Source organism: Suncus etruscus, chromosome 12 (assembly GCF_024139225.1).
Source record: "Suncus etruscus isolate mSunEtr1 chromosome 12, mSunEtr1.pri.cur, whole genome shotgun sequence".
NCBI classification, from domain to species: domain Eukaryota; kingdom Metazoa; phylum Chordata; class Mammalia; order Eulipotyphla; family Soricidae; genus Suncus; species Suncus etruscus.
This window is the reverse complement of record NC_064859.1, coordinates 52,239,245-52,262,044: the sequence shown is the minus strand read 5'-3', so window position 1 is coordinate 52,262,044 and position 22,800 is coordinate 52,239,245. Positions and strand designations below refer to the sequence as shown.

The window sequence follows — 22,800 nt, the reverse complement described above, 5'->3', positions numbered from 1 at the left end:
AAGCCATCAAATTACTGCTGGAGTATCAAAACAGAATTTTGTTTGGGTTCGATATGGATTGCTTTTTTGGTTTTTGGGTCACACCCGGCAACGCTCAGGAGGTTCCTCCTGGCAGGCTCAGGGGAACATATGGAATGCCAGGATTCAAACCACCAACCTTCTGCATGCAAGGCAAACACCCTACCTCCGTGCTATCTCTCCGACCCCTAGATATGGATTTCCACTTATTTCTTATGGCCACACTTGGTGTTAGTCAGGGTTTACTATTTACTCCTGGCTCTACACTCAGGGATCATTCCTGGTGGGACTCGAAGGACCATATTGGGGATTGAAGCTGGGCCAGCCACAAGCAAGGCCTTCCACTGTACTATATTTTTCTTTAGAAAATTTCTTTTGTGTGTGTGTGTGTGTGTGTGGTTTTTGGGCCACACCTGGCGGTGCTCAGGGGTTACTCCTGGCTATCTGCTCAGAAATAGCTCCTGGCAGGCACTGGGGACCATATGAGAACCAACCACCTTAGGTCCTGGGTCGGCTGATTGCAAGGCAAACGCCGCTGTGCTATCTCTCCGGCCCCAGAAAATTTCTTTTCAAGGATCACTCTTGGCAGTTCTTGTGGAGTCATGTGTGTGTGCAGAATCAAATCAGGATTGTGCATGCAAGGCAAGTGCCTTCCCCCTACACTCTCTCTCCAGCCCAAGGCTTCCTCTCATATAAGAAATATATTTCGGGCCCGGAGAGATAGCACAGCGGTGTTTGCCTTGCAAGCAGCAGATCCAGGACCAAAGGTGGTTGGTTCGAATCCCGGTGTCCCATATGGTCCCGTGCCTGCCAGGAGCTATTTCTGAGCAGACAGCCAGGAGTAACCCCTGAGCACCGTCGGGTGTGGCCCAAAAACAAAAACAAAAAAAAATATATTTCACAACACTGAAAACCGGTGTCTAAAAGGGAAAGGGGGAGAGTATCTGCTATAGAGGAAGGCAGGGGGAAGGGGAAGGGGAGGAAAAATATGGCCACTAGTAGCAAGAAATGTGAACTGGTAAAGAAATGGATGTTGGACACTGGATGACTGAAATTCAATCATAAACAACTTTGTAACTGCATCTCAGTGACTCAATTAAATAATTTAATTAATAAAAAAGTTTCATCCTTATGACTTGCAAATGTTTATCCTCTTTTTATGAAGTGAATAAAGTTCATGTGTGAACTTTATATATTTATATTTTTATAAAGTTCATGGGTGAATTTTTATTCCTTTTTATGCCGTGAATAGAGTTCATATGTGTCAAGTTTATATATGACACATATATAAATTTTGTCCAAATAAAAGAGAAAATAAACTACCCTTTTTGAGCTTCAAAAATAAATAAGTAGGAAGGGGCAGGCTACCTTCTCGGTGATGCCGTTGAACTTGGCCAGGATGTTGAAGAGCGGCACCTGCGGGATAATGAGCTGCTCCTTCTCATCCTTATACAGGGGGGCTGTAGGCAGGTCCAGTGTCAGGTACATGAATGTGGACTCCACCATCGTCTCCTGATATTCATCATTATGGAGCAGCTGTTCCTTTTCTTCTGCTGGCTAGAGCATGAGGGAGGGCAAAAGAGAAGGAGTGAGAGCAGCGCACACACCAGGACACTGAGAAGCACCTGCCATTCCTTCAATACTAATGTGAATGAAGATGGGTGCCCAGAGACAGGTGGCTCTTGTGATCTTCAGTACCACCTGATTAGGTCAGGTGGACTGACTTCTCCCGTGTGGTTTCATTTACTTTATACAAAGTACTTTGAAAATCTAAAAAGCTGGGGCCAGAGAAATAGCATGGAGGTATAGAGTTTGCCTTGCATGCAGAAGGCTGGTGGTTTGAATCCCGACATCCCATATGGTCCCGAGTCCACCAGGAGTCATTTCTTTTTTTTTGTTTTGTTTTTCTGTGTTTTTATTTTTGGGCCACACCCATTTGATACCCAGGGGTTACTCCCGGCAAAGCACTCAGAAATTGCCCCTGGCTTGGGGGGACCATATGGGACTCTGGGATCGAATAGAGATCCTTCCTTGGCTAGCGCTTGCAAGGAAGACACCTTACCTCTAGCGCCCCCTCGCGGGCCCCCTTTTATTTTATTTTTTTTTTTATGGTTTTTGGGTCACACCCGGCAGTGCTCAGGGGATACTCCTGGCTCCATGCCCAGAAATTGCTCCTGGCAGGCACGGGGACAATATGGGATGCCAGGATTCGAACTGATGACCTTCTGTATGAAAGGCAAACGTCTTACCTCCATGCTATCTCTCCGGCCCTCCAGGAGCCATTTCTGAGCGTAGAGCAGGGGGAACCCCTGAGCACCGCTGGGTGTGACCCAAAAAACAAAAAAGAAAAGAAAAGAAAAGAAAAAAAGAAAACCTAGAAAGCTGAGCCAAGCTCTTTGAAAGAGTGTACCTGTTGGGGCCAGAGAGATAGCATAGAAGTAAGGTGATTGTCTTTGCATGCAGAAGGATGGTGGTTCAAATCCGGGCATCCCACATGGTCCCCCGAGCCTGCCAGGAGCGATTTCTGAGCATAGAGCCAGGAGTTACCTCTGAGTGCTGCTGGGTGTGACCCAAAAAAACAAAACAAACAAAAAAAAGAGCGTACCTGCGCCCCCCAGTGGCCAAACCACTCAAAAGTAAGTCTTTTTTTAAAAGTGGGTGTACCTCAAGTGGCAGTTTACTTGGCATGTAGGGGAGGGGGAGTGATCCTCAACACTACAAAAAAAAAAAAAAACAAGTCTGTATTCACCCACCAGCTCCCAGCACCCAGCAATGGTAAGAACCTGAAAGAATTAGAACTCTGCAGGTGTTTTATAGAAGCTCTTCCTCAGGAAACAGGGCTTAATAAGCAGTCCTCTAAGCATCGGTCAACTCTAAATTCCCACAAGCAACACAATGGGAAACTGCCCATGACTCAAGTTCAACCCACTCACCAGATCTGGATGGGGAAGCTTTTTGGTGAAGATCCTCATGGACCCCTGGAAAACGTCAGTCACAATAGCTATTAAAAAAAAATGCAGTTTCACATTAGAAATTATTTCCATGGGGCTGGAGCACAGGGCATAAAGGCGTCTGCCTTGCATACATGAGCCTAGGACTAACTGTGGTTCAATCCCCCAGCATCCCATACGGTTCCCCAAGCCAGGAGCTACTTCTGAGTGCATAGCCAGGAGGAATTCCTGAGCGTCACTGAATGTGGTCCCCCGCCCAAAAAAAAAAAACAAAAATAAAATTATTTCCCAAAAAAATTATTTCCAAAAAAAACCTCCAGAACTTTTATAGTTCTGAAATAAATCAACGTACTCCACCCTAAAACTAGATAACTACAGAAGTTTGCCTTTAAAACATATACTACAAGACTACAGATAACTACTGATTTGCCTTTATAACATATGCAGCCGTGTCCTTTTTAAAATTCTTGTATATCGGTCTACTCCCTTTTTACAAGAACTTCCATTTATAAGTGTGACTCATAAGTGAAAAATGAAGTGCAGTTGAAAGAATTAGTTATTTTCGGGGCCAGGGTGATATATCTCCTAGTGGGAAAGGCATTTGCCTGGCAGACGGCCAAGCTGGGTTTGATTCCTGGCATCCCATATCGTCCCCCAAGCCTGCCAGAGGTAATTTCTAAGGCAGAGTCAGGAGTAACCTCTGAGCATCACTGGGTGTGGCCCAAAAGCAAAAATTAAAATGGGGGAGAATTAATGATTTACAATGCCTGGAGTCACAGAAAAACTAACAAAAACAAGATAACAAGATACACTTCAAAGATAGACTTCCCAGAAACTTATACTGCCTCCAAGCAGAAAATGTTCCCCTGCATTGGACAGAGCTAACACAACAAACAGCTCCAGAATCTACACAGAACATAAACCAAGGACTCAGGAGAAGCCACAGGACTCAGGAGATGGGCGAGAACTGAAATACCCACCTCAGTGAGGTAGCAGAAGGTACTCAGTCACAGACCTGAAAACCAGTGTCAGGGCCTGGAGAAAGGACAGAGCAGGGAAGGTGCTTGCCTTGCATATGGCCAACACATTTGATATGTGCCCCCAAACCCTTCTAAGAGTGATTTTTTGTTTTTGTTTTTGTTTTTGGGCCACACCCGGCGATGCTCAGGGGTTACTCCTGGCTGTTTGCTCAGAAATAGCTCCTGGCAGGCACGGGGGACCATATGGGACACCAGGATTCGAACCAACCACCTTTGGTCCTGGATCTGCTGCTTGCAAGGCAAATGCCATTGTGCTATCTCTCCGGGCCCTCTAAGAGTGATTTCTGAGCACAGAGCCGGGAGTAAGCAAAGTGGTGTGGCCTGAAAATCAAAAATAATGAAACATCAAACCAGAACACATAAACAAAGACAATTGTAGGGGCTGGGGCGAAAATAGAGGCTAGGAAAGTTGCCTTGCACAAAGCTGACCCAAGCTCAATACTCTTCATGGTCCCCCGAGCCAAACAGGAGTGATCCCTGAGCATAGTCATGTATGGCCCCAAAACAAAACAAACAAAAAACCTGCAGTAGGTCTTATAATTAACCCAAGCAACCAGCAGGAACGGGTTAATAGCTAAGCTAGTAGCTATTTCATCATTCATGAATAGATATCTCCACTGCTAATGAGCAGAGCTGGAAGCTAAGGGACACAGTAGTCTGAGAACATATGGCAGCAAGTCTAGGAGCATCCTACTGCAAGCCGCTGAGAAGGGCAGAAAATGATCTGAGTCTGTTTTTTGTGGGGTTTTGTCTTGTTTTGGGGGCCATACCAGTAGTGCTCAAAGGTTACTCTTGGCTCTGCACTCAGAAATCACTTCTGGCAGGCTAGGAGGACCATATGGAATGCTGAGGATCAAACCCAGGTCTGTCCGGGTCAGCCACATGCAAGGCAAATGCCCTACTGCTGTGCTATCACTCCAACCCCTCAGAGTCTGTTTTAATTGTCAACTTACAAGTCAGGCATACCACCCACTAAATTCTCCTCATATCAATTCTTTTTGCTTTGAATTTTGATGGGTTTGAGGTTTGTTTGTTTGTTTGTTTTGGGGGGGAGGGATGAGGGACTCCCATGTGGAACTCAGGAGGCCCAGGAACCCATCAGGAATTCCATCAACTGGGCCAGCAGTTCAATACAAGGGCCCGAGGATTCTAGACATATGCTCTAACTTCAGAATTACCTCCTGGCCTAATTTTGTTTTTGAATCACACTCAGTGATGCTTATAGATACTATTCTTAGCTCTGAGCCTGGACATAATTTTCAGCAGTGCTCAGGGGTACCATGCAATGCCAGGGATCAAAACTGGGCCTCCAGCATGCAAAGTAATTGGTCAGCTGTTGAGCTATTCCTAAGGCCTTTGATTAACTCCTGTACCCCCAGGAGACTGGCAGTCTCTCTGCCTCAATCTAGATTAGGACATCATCTTCACTTAATAAAAACACAACCGAGGTGGGGCCTGAGCGAGAGACAGGTAGGGCATTTGCCTTGCATGCGGCCCATCTAGGACGGACTTTGTTTCGATCCTTGGCATCCGTATGGTTCCCCTGAGCCAGGAGCACTTTCTGAGCGCATAGCTAGGAGTAACCCCTGAGCATCACAGGGTGTGGCCCAAAAAGCAAAAAACCAAACAAACAAAAACAATTGAGGGTCAGAGTCATCAGAGGTTAAGGCACTTTCATTGCAAGAGGCCAAGCCTGGTTTGAACCCCTGTATAAGCTATGAATATCACCAGGAGTGATCTCTGAGCATAGAGCCAGAAGTCATAAGCCCCGAGCACAGCTGGATGTGGCCCAAAACCCAAATACTAACAAACAAAAAACCTACCAGAATATAACAAAAGTCTAATAAGAAAAATCAGAGGCTTATTCATGAAGAAAATTTAGTACAGACACTTCCTTAACACAAAAAGATTGAGTCAGGCATAAAAGGATAGAAAGCTGCAAAATTTGTTTTTTAAAGAAAAACAAAAAAGTTCCTTTTTCAATGTAACAAACAAGACTTACTCTTCTTTTTCTTTTTTGTGCCACCCAGTGCTGAGTGCAGAGCGTTCAGGAACCAAGAGAGGAAGTCGACCCCATCCCCTGGAAAAAAATGTGGAACACGGTATACTCAGAACCAGACACTCAATGGCATCATTCCTTGGTCCTTTTTATTCCCCCTCCTCTCAACACACCACTCCCAGAACATCCTCCAACTGGCTATCTGATGAAGCCAGGACTCTTGGTTGGTCTCTCTCCTCCAATACTGTTCCTCATCACCCATCAAAAGCCCTTCTTGAACTTTTCCTCTAAATCAATCCCCAGCCAGAACGTTTTTAAAACATAAATCCTAAGGCTAGACAGATACAAGGTGTGCAACCAATCGAAGTTCAGTCCCCAATAACACAGGGGCCCCAAGCATTACCAGGTATCATACTGCCGAATGTGGCCTTGAGGCTTCCATTAGCCCTGCATTGCTGCCTGAGCACTGAAGCATGCAACCCGCACAGCCAGGCCAAGGACTGCAAAGAGGAACCCCAGGTCCCGGAACACTAGGGGGCCCTCTCCACACCCCAAAACATACTTTCTATCCATACTCCTGAGTGTCTTGGGATTTCATTTCTGAGAAGGATCTTAGCCCCATCATCCACTAGACTCTGATCTAGCTACAATAAAGTTCAATACAAAGTGAGAATAAATTTGCTCATCAAACTAGTTTTTCTATCAATGTCAGAGAACTTGTTCCTAACCTTGTTTTGTGATTTGAAAAGTTTTCTTGCTGCAAAGAACAACAGCCTGAAGCATCTCATGGGGAGAGACATGTGCCTTGAAGTTCCGAGGATTCCAGAGTTTTCTCATCAGCTCTCCAAAACGCTGGACCAACAAGAACATGATGTCCCCAGGGGGACGCTTGATGTTCTTGTAGTTGTCTTCTTCCAGAAAGTAGTTCCGGAGAGGAGGAACATTAGACAGAGCCTGGAAGCCAAATACTCTAGTTAATTTAGATCCTCTTCACTGGAACCATGAGAGCCTATATTGACCATAGAGCTTATATTAAGCATATATGGACCTATATGGACCCTGCAGAGTCGGAGAAAACAGAGTTCAAGAGAGTCATACCCAGTGGTCAAAGCAGAGACTCCTATGGACTGAGCTTCATATAAAACTCAACCAGGGGTCCTCAAACTTTTTAAACAAGGGCCAGTTCACTGTCCTTCAGACTGTTGGAGGGCCAGATTATAGTAAAAACAAAAATTATGAACAAATTTCTATGCACACTGCATATATCTTATTTAGAAATGAAGAAACAGGGCCCGGAGAGGTAGCATAGTGGTGTTTGCCTTGCAAACAGCCGATCCAGGACCAAAGGTGGTTGGTTCGAATCCTGGTGTCCCATATGGTCCCCTGTGCCTGCCAGGAGCTATTTCTGAGCAGACAGCCAGGAGTAAGTGTGGCCCAAAAACAAAAAAACAAACAAACAAAAAAATACAAGTGAGGGCCCGGAGAGATAGCACAGTGGCGTTTGCCTTGCAAGCAGCCGATCCAGGACCAAAGGTGGTTGGTTCGAATCCCGGTGTCCCATATGGTCCCCCGTGCCTGCCAGGAGCTATTTCTGAGCAGACAGCCAGGAGTAACCCCTGAGCACTGCCGGGTGTGGCCCAAAAACCAAAAAAAAAAAAAAAGAAATGAAGAAACAAAATGGGAATAAATACAATATGTGGCCCGCGGGCCATAGTTTGAAGACCCCTGCAAGACATTTTGATAGCATGAATATGACGAAGGAGTTTGGGGTAGTTGGGTTTTTTATTTTGTTTGCTTGGTTTGGGGGCTACATTCTCACTCAGGTGTGACTCGCAGCTGTGGCTATTAGGAACTGAACCCAGGTCTTTCACTTAAAAGTATGTGCTCTAGGGCAGAGACAGTAAATGGATATGGTACTTTCTTGCATGTAGCTGACTCAGGTTAGATCCCCGGCACCACATAGAGTTGCCTGAACACTACCGGAAATGAATCCTGAGTACAGGCCCAAGAATAAGCCCTATGCACAGCAGAGGGTAGCCCAAAAATCAAAGAGAATAAAAGATAAAATCACTTAAAAGTAAAAAAAAAAAAAAAAAGGGGGGGCATAAAAAAAATAAAAAAGAATCAAAAATGGGGCCGGAGAGATAGCATGGAGGTAAGGCGTTTGCCTTTCATGCAGAAGGTCATCAGTTCAAATCCCGGCATCCCACATGGTCCTCCATGCCTGTTAGGAGCAATTTCTTTTTTTTTTTTTTTTTTTTTGGTTTTTGGGCCACACCCGGCGATGCTCAGGGGTTATTCCTGGCTGTCTGCTCAAAAATAGCTCCTGGCAGGCACGGGGGACCATATGGGTCAGCGGGATTCGAACCAACCACCTTTGGTCCTGGATCAGCTACTTGTAAGGCAAACACCGCTGTGCTATCTCTCCGGGCCCAGGAGCAATTTCTGAGCATGGAGCCAGGAATAATCCCTGAGCACTGCCAGGTGTGACCCAAAAACCACCAAAAAAAAAAAAAAAAAGGGGGGGGGTGCATAACAAAATGTGTCATATAATGTGCAAGACTATAATGTAGAATACCTGCAAAGGGGGGGGGGTGTAAAATACTAACTTTATCTATCAAAGAGCAAAATAAATCCTGACAGACTATTATGCATGTGCGTGTGTGTTTAGAAGCAAACTATGAAGGTCATTGAACTATCCCAGGGCAAAGCAGTAGGGAAGAGGAGAGGGTGGGAGCTTTCATTTTAAACTTTGACCATCTTTTCCCTTAACATTATTTAGCCTTTGATTTTTTTTGTTTGTTTGTTTGTTTATGAACCACATCCAGCAGCGCTCAGGGGTTACTCCTGGCTCTGGACTCAGAAATCACTCTTGGCAGGCTCAGGGGACCATAGGGATGACTAGGATTGAACCTAGGTCAACCATATGGAAGGCACCTTTTACATGAAGCAGAATTTCTCTTCTCTTTCTTATTTATGGTTATCAATGTTTTCTAAGTTTTTAATGTAGACATAATTCATAATTTTTATTTTTTTTATTTTTGGGTCATACCCAGCAGTGCTCAGGGGTTACTCCTGGCTCCATGCTCAGAAATCGAACCCTGGCAGGCATGGAGGACCACATGGGACACCGGGACTCGAACCACCATCCTTCTGCATGAAAGGCAAACACCCTACCTCCATGCTATCTCTCCGGCCCTTCATAAGTTTGATTTAAAAAAAGCGATATAAGGGGCCGGTGTAATGGTGCTTGAGGATTGATGTCTGCCTTGCAAGTGCTAGCCCAGGATGGACCTAGGCTAGCAGTTTGATCCCCTGGTGTTCCATATGGTCCCCCAAGCCAGGAGCGATTTCTGAGCTCATAGCCAGGTGTAACCCCTGAGCGTCAAATGGGTGTGGCCCCCCAAAAAATAAAAACAAAACAAAAAAAGCAATATAAGAGCTGGAGAGATAACACAGTGGTAGGGTGTTTGCCTTGCATGCAGCCAATCCAGGACAGATGGTGGTTCAAATCCCGGCATCCCATATGGTCCCCTGTACCTGCAAAGAGCAATTCTGAGCACAGAGCCAGGAGTAATCCCTGAGCACCACTCGGTGTGACCCCCCCCCCCAATAAAGGCAATGTAAGTCAGAGCCAGAGAGCTACTACAGGGTTAAGGCACTTGACTCACACATGGTTGACCCCAGTACAAATCCCAGCACCATATATGGTCCCAAGTACTGCTAGGAATGACTTCTGAGTGCAGAGACAGGAGTAACTCCTGAATAATGCCTAGTGTGACCCCCAAACAAAAACATAATTCAGTTAAAAATAGACAATGTAAGCTTTTGTCTTTCCTACTTCAAGTCTTGAGCAGAGGCAGGACCTCAGAGAACTCAAGGCAGGGGCCAGAGCAATAGCACAGCAGGTAGGGTGTTTTGTCTTACACACGGCTGACCCAGTTTTGTTCCCTGGCATTCCAAATGGTACCCCAAGCCTGCCAAAGGAGTAACCCCTGATCACTGGTGTATATGGCTCAAAATGCAAAAAGAAAGAAAACCATACAGTATCCCCCATAGGTGCATCTTAACTGGCTCTGTCTCCCCCGCAATTCTGTCTATGTTCCCTCTGGCAGCAAATCATTTAACGAAGGCAGGAATGTCCTTTGTGCTCATGAACACTCAAGTAATCCTTGGCAAGACTTGGGTGCCTGGGGACCGTCTGACTACAACTGCAAAAGAAGAGACTCATTTCTCATCCAATGTTCCTGCTACCCAGCCCTCTTCATCCCAGGTCCTACCTGAAGGACAGCGTTGGCATAGTCATTGGCCTTGATATTATTTAGACCCACAATACCCGGCAGGTAAGTGGTGCCATCATATGCTCGGGACAGTTTCGCTTGCTTGTCGAGGTTTGTGATCTGCTGCTTTGTAAACGTGGGCTTCAACACATACTGCAGGGAGAGAGACAATTTTAAACCACTTTAGAGTCATGCAGAGTTCCCAACATCTGTCTTTCTGCCCCAACAAAATACACTTTGGTTATGACTTTCTCACCCTGTACCTAAAAGGATCCCCAACAATGAGTGCAAAATCCTAAGCAATGTAAAAGTAGTCATCTCTCTCCACATAGCTGTTATCAGTTGGTGTTTATACCAAAATCACTGAACCAAGTCTTTCCCACACCTCAGGGGACAAGTCTGTTGGAGCCGCAGGAGACATCTCTGCAGGCAACAGGATCCTCTCAGGAGCAAGATCATGGAGCCAACACATACCCTCCCACCAAACCCCCCAAACATGCCCTCCCCAAGAAGGAGCACCTCTTCCTGCTCTATGGTACTGAGATTTCCAACAACGGCTGAGGGGAGGTCAAAGCCTTCCCAGTCCTAGAGCTATGAGGGTCAGTGGATCACAAACCTGCCACTAACTTGCTTTAAAACCTTCATGTCTAAGGGCTGGAGTGACAGTAAGGTGAGTAGGACATTTGCCTTGCAAATACCAACCCAAATTCAATCCCTGATACCACACAAGGTCCCCTAAACTCTACCAGGAGTGATCTCTGAATGCAGAGCCAGAAATAAGCCCTGAATACACTAAATATAGTCCCAAAACCTAAAATAGACAGAGCAATAGTACAGCAGGTAGGATAATTTCCTTGCAAGGGGGCCAACCTACATTCAATTCCCAGCATTCCAAATAGTCCTCCAAGCACCACCAGAGTGATTCCTGAGTATAGAGCAGGAATCCCCTGACCTCGCCAGGTATGACCCAAAAACAAAAAACTTTCACGTTTGTTTTAGATTCTATAAGTATTGCCCATAATCACCTTATCCTTAATTACTAATAGATCTATAGAATCTACAAAAGCAGCACAAGTAGGAACTAGAAAGATAATATAGCGGGTAAAGCACTTGCCTTGTAGAGTCAACTCTGATTCTATCCAGAAACCCCAAATGATCCACAGAGCCAGAAATAAGCCCTGATCACTGCATAGTGCGGCCAAAAAGAAAAAAATTTTAGCCATGATGAGAAAAGAGCCTTATCCTCAGACCCAAGCCTCCACATTAAAAGCAGAAATGATGGCTAGATTCAGGGGACAGGTCACAATTACTAGCCTTCCCTGATTGCTTCCCAAAGGTGAGAAAAGCCCCTCTAAGACCAGAGGATCAAAATCTTCCTCACCTCGGTGAGGCAGATCCCAGAGAGCCCTGGTATAGCCAAAAAGAAATGGTTCCAAATAAACTCCCAGTTGGCCACATACCGTGATATCCTCCAGCGAGGAATCAATAATCTCATAGTTGTCTGGGAGGCAGTAAAACTTAAGGGTGTGGAGATTTAGAAAGACGTGATGGCTGAACTGGACACTGTGAATATAGGCATGAGACTTCAAACCCCGGCCTGTAGGGAAGGATAAGACTGTATGAGAAAAGCAAGTTCCAGAAAGGCACGAATCAGGCTTATATACCAGTCTATGTTAATATACAGAATATGTAAATATCAAAGAACACAAAGTCCTATGTCAACCTTCCACATAACCATCTCAATCACAAGTTAGCAAGAAAGACTAGTCAGCAGTTTGTTCCCTACTTTGTTACTTTGTTCCCTAAAAAGCATAAGATACAGGTTGGGGAAAATGTCTTCATATGTCCAAATATGAACTATACATGTATATGTGTGCATAGGCATATACATATGTGAACTAGTTTCATATTATCTCAGAAATCAGAAATACCCATTATGTGCAATATGTACACATAACGATATACATACATACAAATCCTGGGAGAATTGGCCATGTGACTTTCTTTTTCCTGAAAACACTCCTTCCTGTACTCTCTCTCCTTTAACCCATTCAGATCCTAGATCACTACTACTATAGGCCACCCCACCTGTCCTGAACCCACAAAAACAGTCTAGCTAACACAGATCTTTATCTATTTCACCTCCTGTCATCCGTACTTACGTAAGTGGCATGAATATAGCAGTGATCTTTACATTCCTACAGAGTTGGCTAAGTTTTACGTTTTATGTTTTAAAACTTAAGTTTTGGGGCCAGAGAGATAGCATAAAGGCATCTGCCCTTGCATGCAGAAGGATGGTGGTTCAAATCCCGGCATCCCATATGGTCCCCCGAGCCTGCCAGGAGCAATTTCTAAGCATAGAGCCAGGAGTAACCCCTGAGCACTGCCGGGTGTGACCCAAAAACAAAACAAACAAAAAAAAAAACCACTTAAGTGGGGCTGGAGAGATAGCATGGAGGTAAGGCGTTTGCCTTTCATGCAGAAGGTCATTGGTTTGAATCCCAGCGTCCCATATGGTCCCCAAGCCTGCCAGGAGTGATTTCTGAGCGTGGAGCCTGAGCACTACTGGGTGTGGCCCAAAAACCAAAAAAGAAAAAAAAAAAACAAAAACAAATAAAACACTTAAATTTTATTTTTTAACCTTTTTTTTTTTTTTTTGGGTTACACCCGGCAGTACTCAGGGGTTACTCCTGGCTGTCTGCTCAGAAATAGCTCCTGGCAGGCACAGGGGACCATATGGGACACTGGGATTCAAACCAACCACCTTTGGTCCTGGATCGGCTGCTTGCAAGGCAAACGCCGCTGTGCTATCTCTCCGGGCCCAACCTTTTTTTTTTTGGTTTTTGGGCCATATCCAGTGATGCTCAGGTGTTCCTCTGCGCTCAGAAATCGCTCCTGGCTCAGAGGAACATATGGGACGCCAGGGAATCAAACCATGGTCCATCCTAGGTCAGATGCATGCAAGGCAAACGCACCACTACTCCAGCCCTTTATTTGGGGGGAGTAGGGGGGTCACACCCAGCAGTGCTCAGGGGTTACTCCTGGCTTTCCGCTCAGAAATCACTCCTGGCTGGGGCCGGGAAGGTGGCGCTAGAGGTAAGGTGTCTGCCTTGCAAGCGCTAGCCAAGGAAGGACGGCGGTTAGATCCCCCGGCATTCCATATGGTCCCCCCAAGCCAGGGACGATTTCTGAGCGCATAGCCAGAAGTAACCCCTGAGCGTCAAACGGGTGTGGCCCAAAAACCAAAAAAAAAAAAAGTTTCCTTTTTCTTCTGAATACTCACTATACTATGTGCATACATCTATTTGGCATAAATTAATTGCAACCATAAATTTCAAGAAAAAAATTTCTACACACACAAGACTTCCAAAGAAAGTATTCAAGTACATAAAACTGTACAGGAAAAAAAACTGTACAGAAAAACCCCGCTATAGGCCTGAACTCTCTCACCCTAAGTGCCAGCATCCCAGAAGCCTCTGCACCATGACAGACAAGTAAAAAAAGAAGCAATAGCCCAGGCTAAAGTGTGAAAGATGAAAGATGAGGTGAAGGTCCAAATACAGTGCTAGCTTGTGCATGCATGGGAGTCATAGGAGCAGAAGGCATAGGGCCAGAGAAATAGCAGGACACTTGCCTTACATGTGGCTGAACCAGGCTCAATCCCTAGAGGTGCATGGTCCCCTGAGCACTGCCAGGAGTAATCTCTGTGCATTACCAGACACTGCCCCCCCCCAAAAAAAAAGAAAATAAAAGAAGAAACAAGAAATGAAGGAGGTCAGGGACTTTGATATAAACTAATAGTTGGTGCTATCTAGGATTTCTTTCATGAATCTGGACATATCAAATCAATCACCACTACTATATCACATTAGAGAGAATAGTCCCTTTAGGTCCTCTGTCATTAATTCTATCAGTAAATATAATAAATATAATGTGTACAATAAAGCATTCCTGGGTATAAAGTGATAGCACAGCAAGGCACTTACCTTGCACATGGCTCACCCAAGTTCAATCCCTGGCATCTCATATGGCCATGAGTCTGCCAGGAATGATTCCTAAATATAGAGCCAGAAATAAGCCCCTGAGCAGTTAGGTGTGGCCAGAAACCAAAAACAAAACAAAAACATTCTGAAAGAAAACAGACTAGAAGTGACATAAGGACAGCAATAGAGTCTTTTGTCATTTTGTACATCTAAAGCATTAATACTAGGGCCGGAGCAATAGTGTAGCAAGCAGGTAAGGTAGGTGCTTGCCTTGCACAAGCCAAGCTGGGTTTCATTTTCATGTATCCCACAAGGTCCTCTACACTGTGCCAAGAGTGATTCCTAAGCTCAGAACCAGGAGTAATCTAAGCACTGCCAACTGTGGCCAAAAACAAAAAAGACATAATTGTAATCATGTTATCTCAACTACAAAAAAAAAAACTTTCGCCAGGGATGTTCTCGTACTCTACTCTAATTCTAAAGACACCATAGAGAGACAGAGAATGTAGATGGTAAAATGGGCAGGGCACTTGTGTTACATACAACCAACTGGGTCTAATCTCCAGCACCCTGTATAGTACACTGATTACCACCAGGAATGATCCCTGAACACAGAACCAGGAGTAAGTCCTGGGCATAGTTGAGTGTACAAAAACTAAACTGAAGTAGACCTATGGTTAAAATTCAAAAATTGGAGCCGGGCGGTGGCGCTAAAGGTAAGGTGCCTGCCTTGCCTGCGCTAACCTTGGACGGACCGAGGTTCGATCCCCCGGTGTCCCATATGGTCCCCCAAGCCAGGAGCAACTTCTGAGCACATAGCCAGGAGTAACCCCTGAGCATTACTGGGTTGGCCCAAAAACCAAAAAAAAAAAAAAAAAAAAAAAAAAAAAAAAAAAAAAAAAAAAAATTCAAAAATTAACAATGTATTAACATATAGCAGTATACTTACCCTGAAAGTACTTGCCACACACCAAGCAGGCATATGCATTTATATGGGAGAGAGAAATGGAACACAGCTTCTCAAAATCAAAGTCCAACACACTCCTAAAAAAAAAAAAAAAAAAAAAAGGCAATTAATAGGGACAAATGTCTAGGAAACAGCCACCCAGAGGAGCACAAGCTCCAGTTCCACAAGGTCAGTGAGAGCTGGTAAACAGAGCGACAGCCTAATCCTCCTGACTGTGAGTCCTGTACCTCTACCCCCCATACCCCACAACAGTCAGCTCCAGTTCCACAAGGTCAGTGAGAGCTGGTAAACAGAGCGACAGACTAATCCTCCTGACTGTGAGTCCTGTACCTCTATCCCCCATACCCCACAACAGTCAGCAACACAGACATGGTAACAGCCCTGTAAGAATGTTCTACCATAAAAAAGTCAGAGCCACTTCCTCTGGGGGTAAAAGGTACAAGAAGGACTAAAAAAAGGGTTCCTGAGGTCGGAGAGATAGCATGGAGGTAAGGCGTTTGCCTTTCATGCAGAAGGTCATTGATTCGAATCCCGGCATCCCATATGGTCCCCTGAGCCTGCCAGGAGTGATTTCTGAGCATGGAGCCAGGAGTAACCCCTGAGCACTGCCGGGTGTGACCCAAAAAAAAAACACACACAAAAGGAAGGAAGGAAGGAAGGAAGGAAGGAAGGAAGGGAGGGAGGGAGGGAGGGAGGGAGGGAGGGGAGGGAGGGGGAAGGGAGGGGAGGGAGGGAGGGAGGGAGGGAGGGAGGGAGGGTGGGAGGGGGGAGGGAGGGTTCCTATAGCACTCTAAAAAGACTAGGAAATAGGGGGACGAGTTCTTCTATTAAAAAAAGTTTGTCTGGGGCCGGAGAAATAGCATGGAAATAGCACGTTTGCCCTGCATGCACAAGGACAATGGTTCAAATTCCGGCATCCCATATGGTCCCCTGAGCCTGCCAGGAGCGATTTCTGAGCCTAGAGCCAGGAGTAACCCCTGAGCTATGCCGGGTGTGACCCAGAAACCAAAAACAAATAAACAAACAAAAAAGTTTGTCTGGGGCTGAAGCAGTGGCGCAAGTGGTAAGGCATCTGCCTTGCCTGCGCTAGCCTAGGACGGACCATGGTTCAATTCCCCGGTGTCCCACACGGTCCCACAAGCCAGGAGCGATTTCTGAGTGCATAGCCAAGAGTAACCCCTGAGCATCAATGGGTATGACCCAAAAACCAAAACATAAATCAAAATAAAGGGCCCGGAGAGAGAGCACAGCAGCGTTTGCCTTGCAAGCAGCCGATCCAGGACCAAAGGTGGTTGGTTCGAATCCCGGTGTCCCATATGGTCCCTCGTGCCTACCAGGAGCTATTTCTGAGCAGACAGCCAGGAGTAACCCCTGAGCACTGCCGGGTGTGGCCCCCAAATAAATAAATAAATAAATAAATAAATAAATAGTTTGTCCATGGGGCTGGAGTGGTGACGCAACTGGTAGGGCATTTTCCTTGTACATGCTACCCTAGGACGAACCGCTGTTGGGTCCCCTGGCATTCCATATGGTCCCCCATGCCAGAAGCAATTTCTTAGTGCAGAGCCAGGAGTAATCCCTGAGCGTCACCGGGTGTGACCCCAAAACCAAAAAAAAAAATAGTTTGTCCAAAAAAAATTAATGGGAAGCAAAAGAATGTTACAATAATGCCTATGAATAAAACTATTTAAGTTCAAGGTAATAGTATATCAGAGTCAGAGTACAGCAGGTAAGCCATCAAGATTCAATCCCCAGTCCCCCCATATGGACCCTGGACTGAACCAAAGGAGTGAACTCTTAGGAGAGTCAAAAAAAAGTGCTGAGCATAACTGGGTCTTGCTTAAGCCCCTGTGCTCTCTCCCAAAACAGCAACAACAAAACTCTCTCAAATGCTACTATAAATGCTATTATAACTATGTTACCTAAACTACTAAACTGCATGTTACCAAAACTGCTTTTTGAAACCTAGCTTTTTCCACCAAGGGTGATCCCTGAGCAAAATCAGGAGTAAGCTATGCACATAGCAGGTATGCCTTTCCCCCCACACTCCACACTGCCACTCCCTGCAAAGGAAATAAATAAAAATCTAGTTTAGGTATCAGAGTTACAGTAGAAGAGTAAGACATTTGCCTTCCCTGAGGAAGACAAATTAACCCCTGGTTAATCCATGGTATCACATATAGTCAGTCCCCTGACCAGAGCAGACCCACCCCCAAGGACTTATTTTTGACACTTTTCTACCAATGAATTCAAGACACACACACACCCAAGTTAAATTTAGCCTGTGTTGACACTCAAAAAAAGATTAAATTTTAAAACTGTCATTTTCCAGGCACACTGTCAGTGCTCAGGCCTTCTCCTGGCTCTGCTCTATGGGATCGATCACTCCTGGCAGGCTCAGTGACCATCTGGGATGGCAGGGATCAGACCTGAGTCAGCTGCATGCAAAGCAAGTAACTTACACTCTGTACCATCTCTCCAGGCCCAGCCATTGACATTTTTTTCTTTTATTTTCAAGTCAAACTAGGCCATGATCAGGGGTTACTCAAGACAGGCTCTGGGAAATATATGAGATGCCAGAATCAAATTGGGGTTGTCTGCTTGCAAGCTAAGTGCCTTACCCGCTGCATTTTTGTTTGTTTGTTTTTGGGTCACACCCGGCAGTGCTCAGGGGTTACTCCTGGCTCTATGCTCAGAAGTCTCCCCTGGCAGGCACAGGGGACCATATGAGATACCGGGATTCAAACCACCATCCTTCTGCATGAAAGGCAAACGCCTTACCTCCATCAGGTCCCATTACCCAATGCATTATTGCTCCAGTCTGTCACAGCCATTTTAAAGACACTATTTCATCAAAAAGAATGAAGGCAATTTTTGGGGGGGAATGTCACTTCCAGTAATATCTGTGTCTACTCTGTCTCGGTATTTGGGGGGCATTTCTCAAGGGAGCATGTACAGGCAAGAAAAGCCTGACTTAAGCCCCAGAATGCTTTCCCAGCTCCAAAGGCTGCTCCTTTGTAAGGTTCCCTCACACAATCTATCCATTCCTTTTGTCACTGTGAAAATGAACAATGGTTGCAGACAATAATTTGTAGAGGTCCACCGCAGGTTAGCATGCTGCGTCTATTCACAACCAGCTGGTGCACCGAGATAGCACACTTTCTTGTGATGGTAGGTCACAAATGATGCTGCTCCTAGATCACACTCAGTACCAAGTACACATAACAGACACTGGGCTACTGAGCCATGCGAGGACCCATCCTGAAGGCTGTGCCCACAATAAATCAACCCAACCTGACATTCATTACAGAGCAGACACTAACCACATAGGGAGCAACAAGGTTTTCAATGTAGAAAGCTTTAAAAGGATCCAGAAAAACCTTCACCTGTACCTCAACAACCTGTCCAAAGAATTTGCTGTAGATTCTGTGGTTCCTGGGCCACCCAGATATCCCATCCTACTGACCTGTTAATGGTATCCAGGTACGGGCAGTGTCGGCTCCTTCGATCCTCTGAATCCACTCGGCCATTCTTCGCTGAAAATAAAATCATCACAAACTTTGAGGGAATCAGCACACAGAACTGACAGCAGGCTGTGCACATGGAGTCAGGTTTGATGCCTGATGGTTCCACGAAACCATCAAGTGTGGCCCCAAGCACAGCTGGGAAGAGTCACCAGCTTCACTAACTTTGGCCCAACAATAAAAGACAGGACATGTAAACCTATATTCAGGATCAGTGACCAGTACAAAGATGAGAGAAAAACTAGGCTCAAGGGCCTATCAGTTGGGCAGGGCCACTGGGTACCAAAATGGTATGATTAAGGCAAAAAGGGGGGGGAAGGGGACTAGGATAGGCTCTCTATAGGTAATACCATTCAAAAAATGCTCACAAATGGAATAAGTCGCGCACACACACCTAGACAGGGAGATCACAGAATCAAGAGCAGTCTCTGAGAACCTCTGAGAAGGGAGGAAGAGAGAGAAAGGAAGGAGGAAGGGAGAAAAGGAGGGAAGGGCTGGAGATATTACAGTGGGTAAGGCTCTGTCCCTGAGCACAGAGCCAGGAATTAGCATGAGAAAAAAAAAATCTCAGATGATTCAGTTCTTAACAAGTAGCAGTTATTTTGTTTATGTTTTAAAGAGGTAAGATTTTTGGGGCCCGCACCCAGCAGTGCTCAGGGTTTACTCTGGGCTGAGGGCTCATTACTGGTAAGCTGGTAGGGAACATATAGGGTGCCAGGAACCTTACCACTATAGTATCTCTTTGAGCCACAAGTAGCAATTACACCCTCTTTGGGGATGGGGGAGGGCAACATCCAGAGGTGCGGTGCTCAGGGTTACTCCTGACTCTGAACTCGGAAATCATTCCTGGCAGGCACGAGGGACCATATGGAATGTCAGGACCGAACCCAGGTCCACCGCGTGCAAGGCAAACACCCTACCCACTTACACCCTTTTTTGACTTTTGTTTTTGGGCCACACTAGGCAATGCTCTGGGGCAGTAGGGTGCAAGCATTCAGCATTCACTCAACCTTTGACTTTTTGTTTTTGTTTTTGGGTCACACCCAGCGGTGCTCAGGGGTTACTCCTGGCTGTCTGCTCAGAAATAGCTCCTGGCAGGCACGGGGTACCATATGGGACACCGGGATTCGAACCAACCACCTTTGGTCCTGGATCGGCTGCTTGCAAGGCAAACGCCGCTGTGCTATCTCTCCGGGCCCAACCTTTGACTCTGAATATGTTATCCAAATACGACAGCTGGTGGGGTGGGGGGCAGCGTAATAGTACAGGGAGTAGTGTGTCTGCTACACACGGCCCCTCGGGGTTCGATCTCAAGCACCTCATATGGTACCCCGCGTATCATCTGGAGTGATTCCTGAATGCAGAGCCAGGAATGGCCGGAGCATCACTGAATGTGAAACCCCCAGCAAAAATAAATAAATAAATAAATAAATAAATAAATAAATAAATAAATAAATAAATAAATAACGGCCAGGCTCATTCCCCGGGTCCTCTGTAAAATCCCAAGGAGCACCTGTCAATGAGCACAGCGCCTGACCCATGTTAGAACCACAGCCAGTTACTCACAAATAAGCCCTAGTACTGCTTCAATTGAAAGGCAGTAAAGGCCCTAGGGGATAGCATGGAGGTAAGGCGTTTGCCTTGCGTGTAGAAGGTCGGTGGTTCGAATCCCGGCATCCCACAGGGTCCCCCAAGCCTGCCAGGTGTACACCTGCAGAGCCAGGTGTAATCCCTGATCAATGCAGGGTGTGACCCCCCCCAAAAAAACAAAAAGCAATGCACTCAAGGCCTAGACGTGCAGGGGTGCGGGAAGCCCCTCCCGGCGCCCCGCGCACCTCGCACCTCCCGCTCGGGCTCCGAGTCCTCGTCCGCCTCGCGCTCCCGCTTGACCCGCGCCGCCGGGACGACCGGGGGCGCCGCCGGGGCCACGCGCGTGCCGGCCGCCTCGACCTCCCGCTTCACGCGCACCGGGCTGAGCCGGGCGGCCGGCACGTCGCTCTCCCGCTCCCGGTCGCGCTCCCGCTTCACGCGGCCCGAGCTGCTCCGGGACTCGGACTCGCGCTTCCCGCGGGTCGAGCCGCGGGACTCCCGCTTGGACCGGCCGGACATCGCCACGGGCGGACGGGCGGCCGAGGGGGCTCTGCGCATGCGCCCAGCGCGCCGGACCACCGCGCAGGCGCGCGAACCAATCAGCCGCCGCTCTACGGGTCGCCGCGAGGGACAGGGCGCGCCAAAACAAACTGCCAGGAGGGACTTGCTAAATTGAGAGTTCCAAGGGTTTTGCTTAGGTGAACGACCTGCACGGGCTTAATGCAATCTAATCCGCAGTTTCCAGTTGTCAAAAAGGCTAGAACCCCGGGCCTGGGAGAGAGCTGAGTGGGGTGTGTGGCTACTTTGCAAGCAAGAGGTCCCGTTCTTCCTTCTCCCTGGAACCTTAATACTCTCCCTTCACGGAAGAAGAATAAAAAAGAAAAGGAAGAAGTGGAAGAAGAAAAAGAAGAGGAGGAGAAAGAAGAAGAAGAAAAGGAGGAAGTAGAGGAGGAAGGAAAAGAAGACAAGAAAAGAGGAAGAGGAAGTAGAAAATGAAGAGGAGGAGGAAGAAGAAGAATAAGAAAAAGGAGGGCCCGAGAGATAGCACAGCGGCGTTTGCCTTGCAAGCAGCCGATCCAGGACCAAAGGTGCTTGGTTCGAATCCCGGTGTCTCATATGGTCCCCTGTGCCTACCAGGAGCTATTTCTGAGCAGACAGCCAGGAGTAACCCCTGAGCACCGCTGGGTGTGGCCCAAAAACCAAAAAATAAAATAAGAGAAAGAAGAAAGAAAAAGAAGAGAAGAAAAAAATAAACTGAAGAATTTATTTTTCATCTCTTTTCTTATAATAGTGTCTGTTTAAGCACCATGATCATAAACATGTTTGTAATTGAGTTTCAGTTAAAAAATAATAAATAAAAAAATAAAATATAGAGACAGAACTGAAAAAACATACTCCCCCTTCATTATCCCAACTAAGCTGGCCACAGACCCTGAGCACCGCTTGGTGTGCCCCCTAAAATTAAATAAGGAGGCTTATGAAGGAGTGATAGAACAGCTGATAAAGCTCTAGCTTTACACGTACCGACCCTGGTTGATTCCCCGGGAACTCCCAAGCAGGCCAGGAGTGATCCCTGAGTGCAGAGCCTGAAGCAAGCACTGAGAACCGCCAGATATGGCTTAAATGACCCCAATCCAGCTATACCACTCCTAGGGATATGCCCTAAGAACACAAGGATACAATACAAAAATTCCTTCCTCACACCTATTTACAATAACCAGACTCTGGAAAAAACCAAGATGACCTTCAGCAGATGAATGGCTAAAGAAACGGTGGTATGTATACACAATGCAGCTGTCAGGAAAGATGAAGTCATGAAATGTTCCTATACATAAATGTACATAGAATATTATGCTGAGTGAAATAAGTCAGAGAGAGAGAGAGAGAGAGAGAGAGAGAGAGAGAGAGAGACGCAGAATAGTCTCACTCATCTATGGGTTTTAAGAAAAATAAGACATTCTTGCAATAAGACAAGGAGAGGAGGGCTAGAAGTTCCAGCTTACTACATGAAGCTCACCACAGAGAGTGGTGAGTGCAGTTAGAGAAATAACTACACTGAGAACTCTCATAACAATGTGAATGAATGAGGGAAGTAGAAAGCCTGTCTAGAGTACAGGTGGAGAGGAGGGAGATTTGGGACACTGGGGATGGGAATGTTGCACTGGTGAAGTGGGGGTGTTCTTTACATGACTGAAACCCAACTACAATCATATTTGTAATCAAATTGTATAAAGGTATTTTAAAAATAAACAGAGGGGGAAATAATGGAGGGTACCAAGACCAAACAGTAATATGATCACTAAGTGATAAGCTAGACACAGAGGGGACCACTTATACTAGCACCCCGGGGGGTAAAGGTAGGGGATATGGGATGCAAGCTGGGAATGGGGGTGGAGGGAAGACAACATTGGTTGTTGGATATGCCCCTGATTCAATGTTAATATGTAC

At 46.2% G+C, this 22,800-nt stretch overlaps 1 protein-coding gene across 1 annotated transcript in view; it reads right to left on the bottom strand.

The window, feature by feature from the left end:
* USP39 (ubiquitin specific peptidase 39) overlaps positions 1 to 20,876 on the bottom strand; it is a 30,230-nt gene extending 9,354 nt beyond the window's left edge. The window contains exons 1-9 of the mRNA XM_049784922.1: positions 20,598 to 20,876; positions 18,705 to 18,774; positions 15,221 to 15,315; positions 11,749 to 11,885; positions 10,289 to 10,441; positions 6,737 to 6,962; positions 6,012 to 6,089; positions 2,952 to 3,019; positions 1,387 to 1,575 (exon numbers count right to left, since the gene is read on the bottom strand). Of these exons, the coding sequence (XP_049640879.1) occupies positions 1,387 to 1,575; positions 2,952 to 3,019; positions 6,012 to 6,089; positions 6,737 to 6,962; positions 10,289 to 10,441; positions 11,749 to 11,885; positions 15,221 to 15,315; positions 18,705 to 18,774; positions 20,598 to 20,871 (1,290 nt within the window). The 5' untranslated portion in view covers positions 20,872 to 20,876. The remainder of the gene's footprint in view (positions 1 to 1,386; positions 1,576 to 2,951; positions 3,020 to 6,011; positions 6,090 to 6,736; positions 6,963 to 10,288; positions 10,442 to 11,748; positions 11,886 to 15,220; positions 15,316 to 18,704; positions 18,775 to 20,597) is intronic.
* Between the last annotated feature and the right edge of the window lie 1,924 nt (positions 20,877 to 22,800).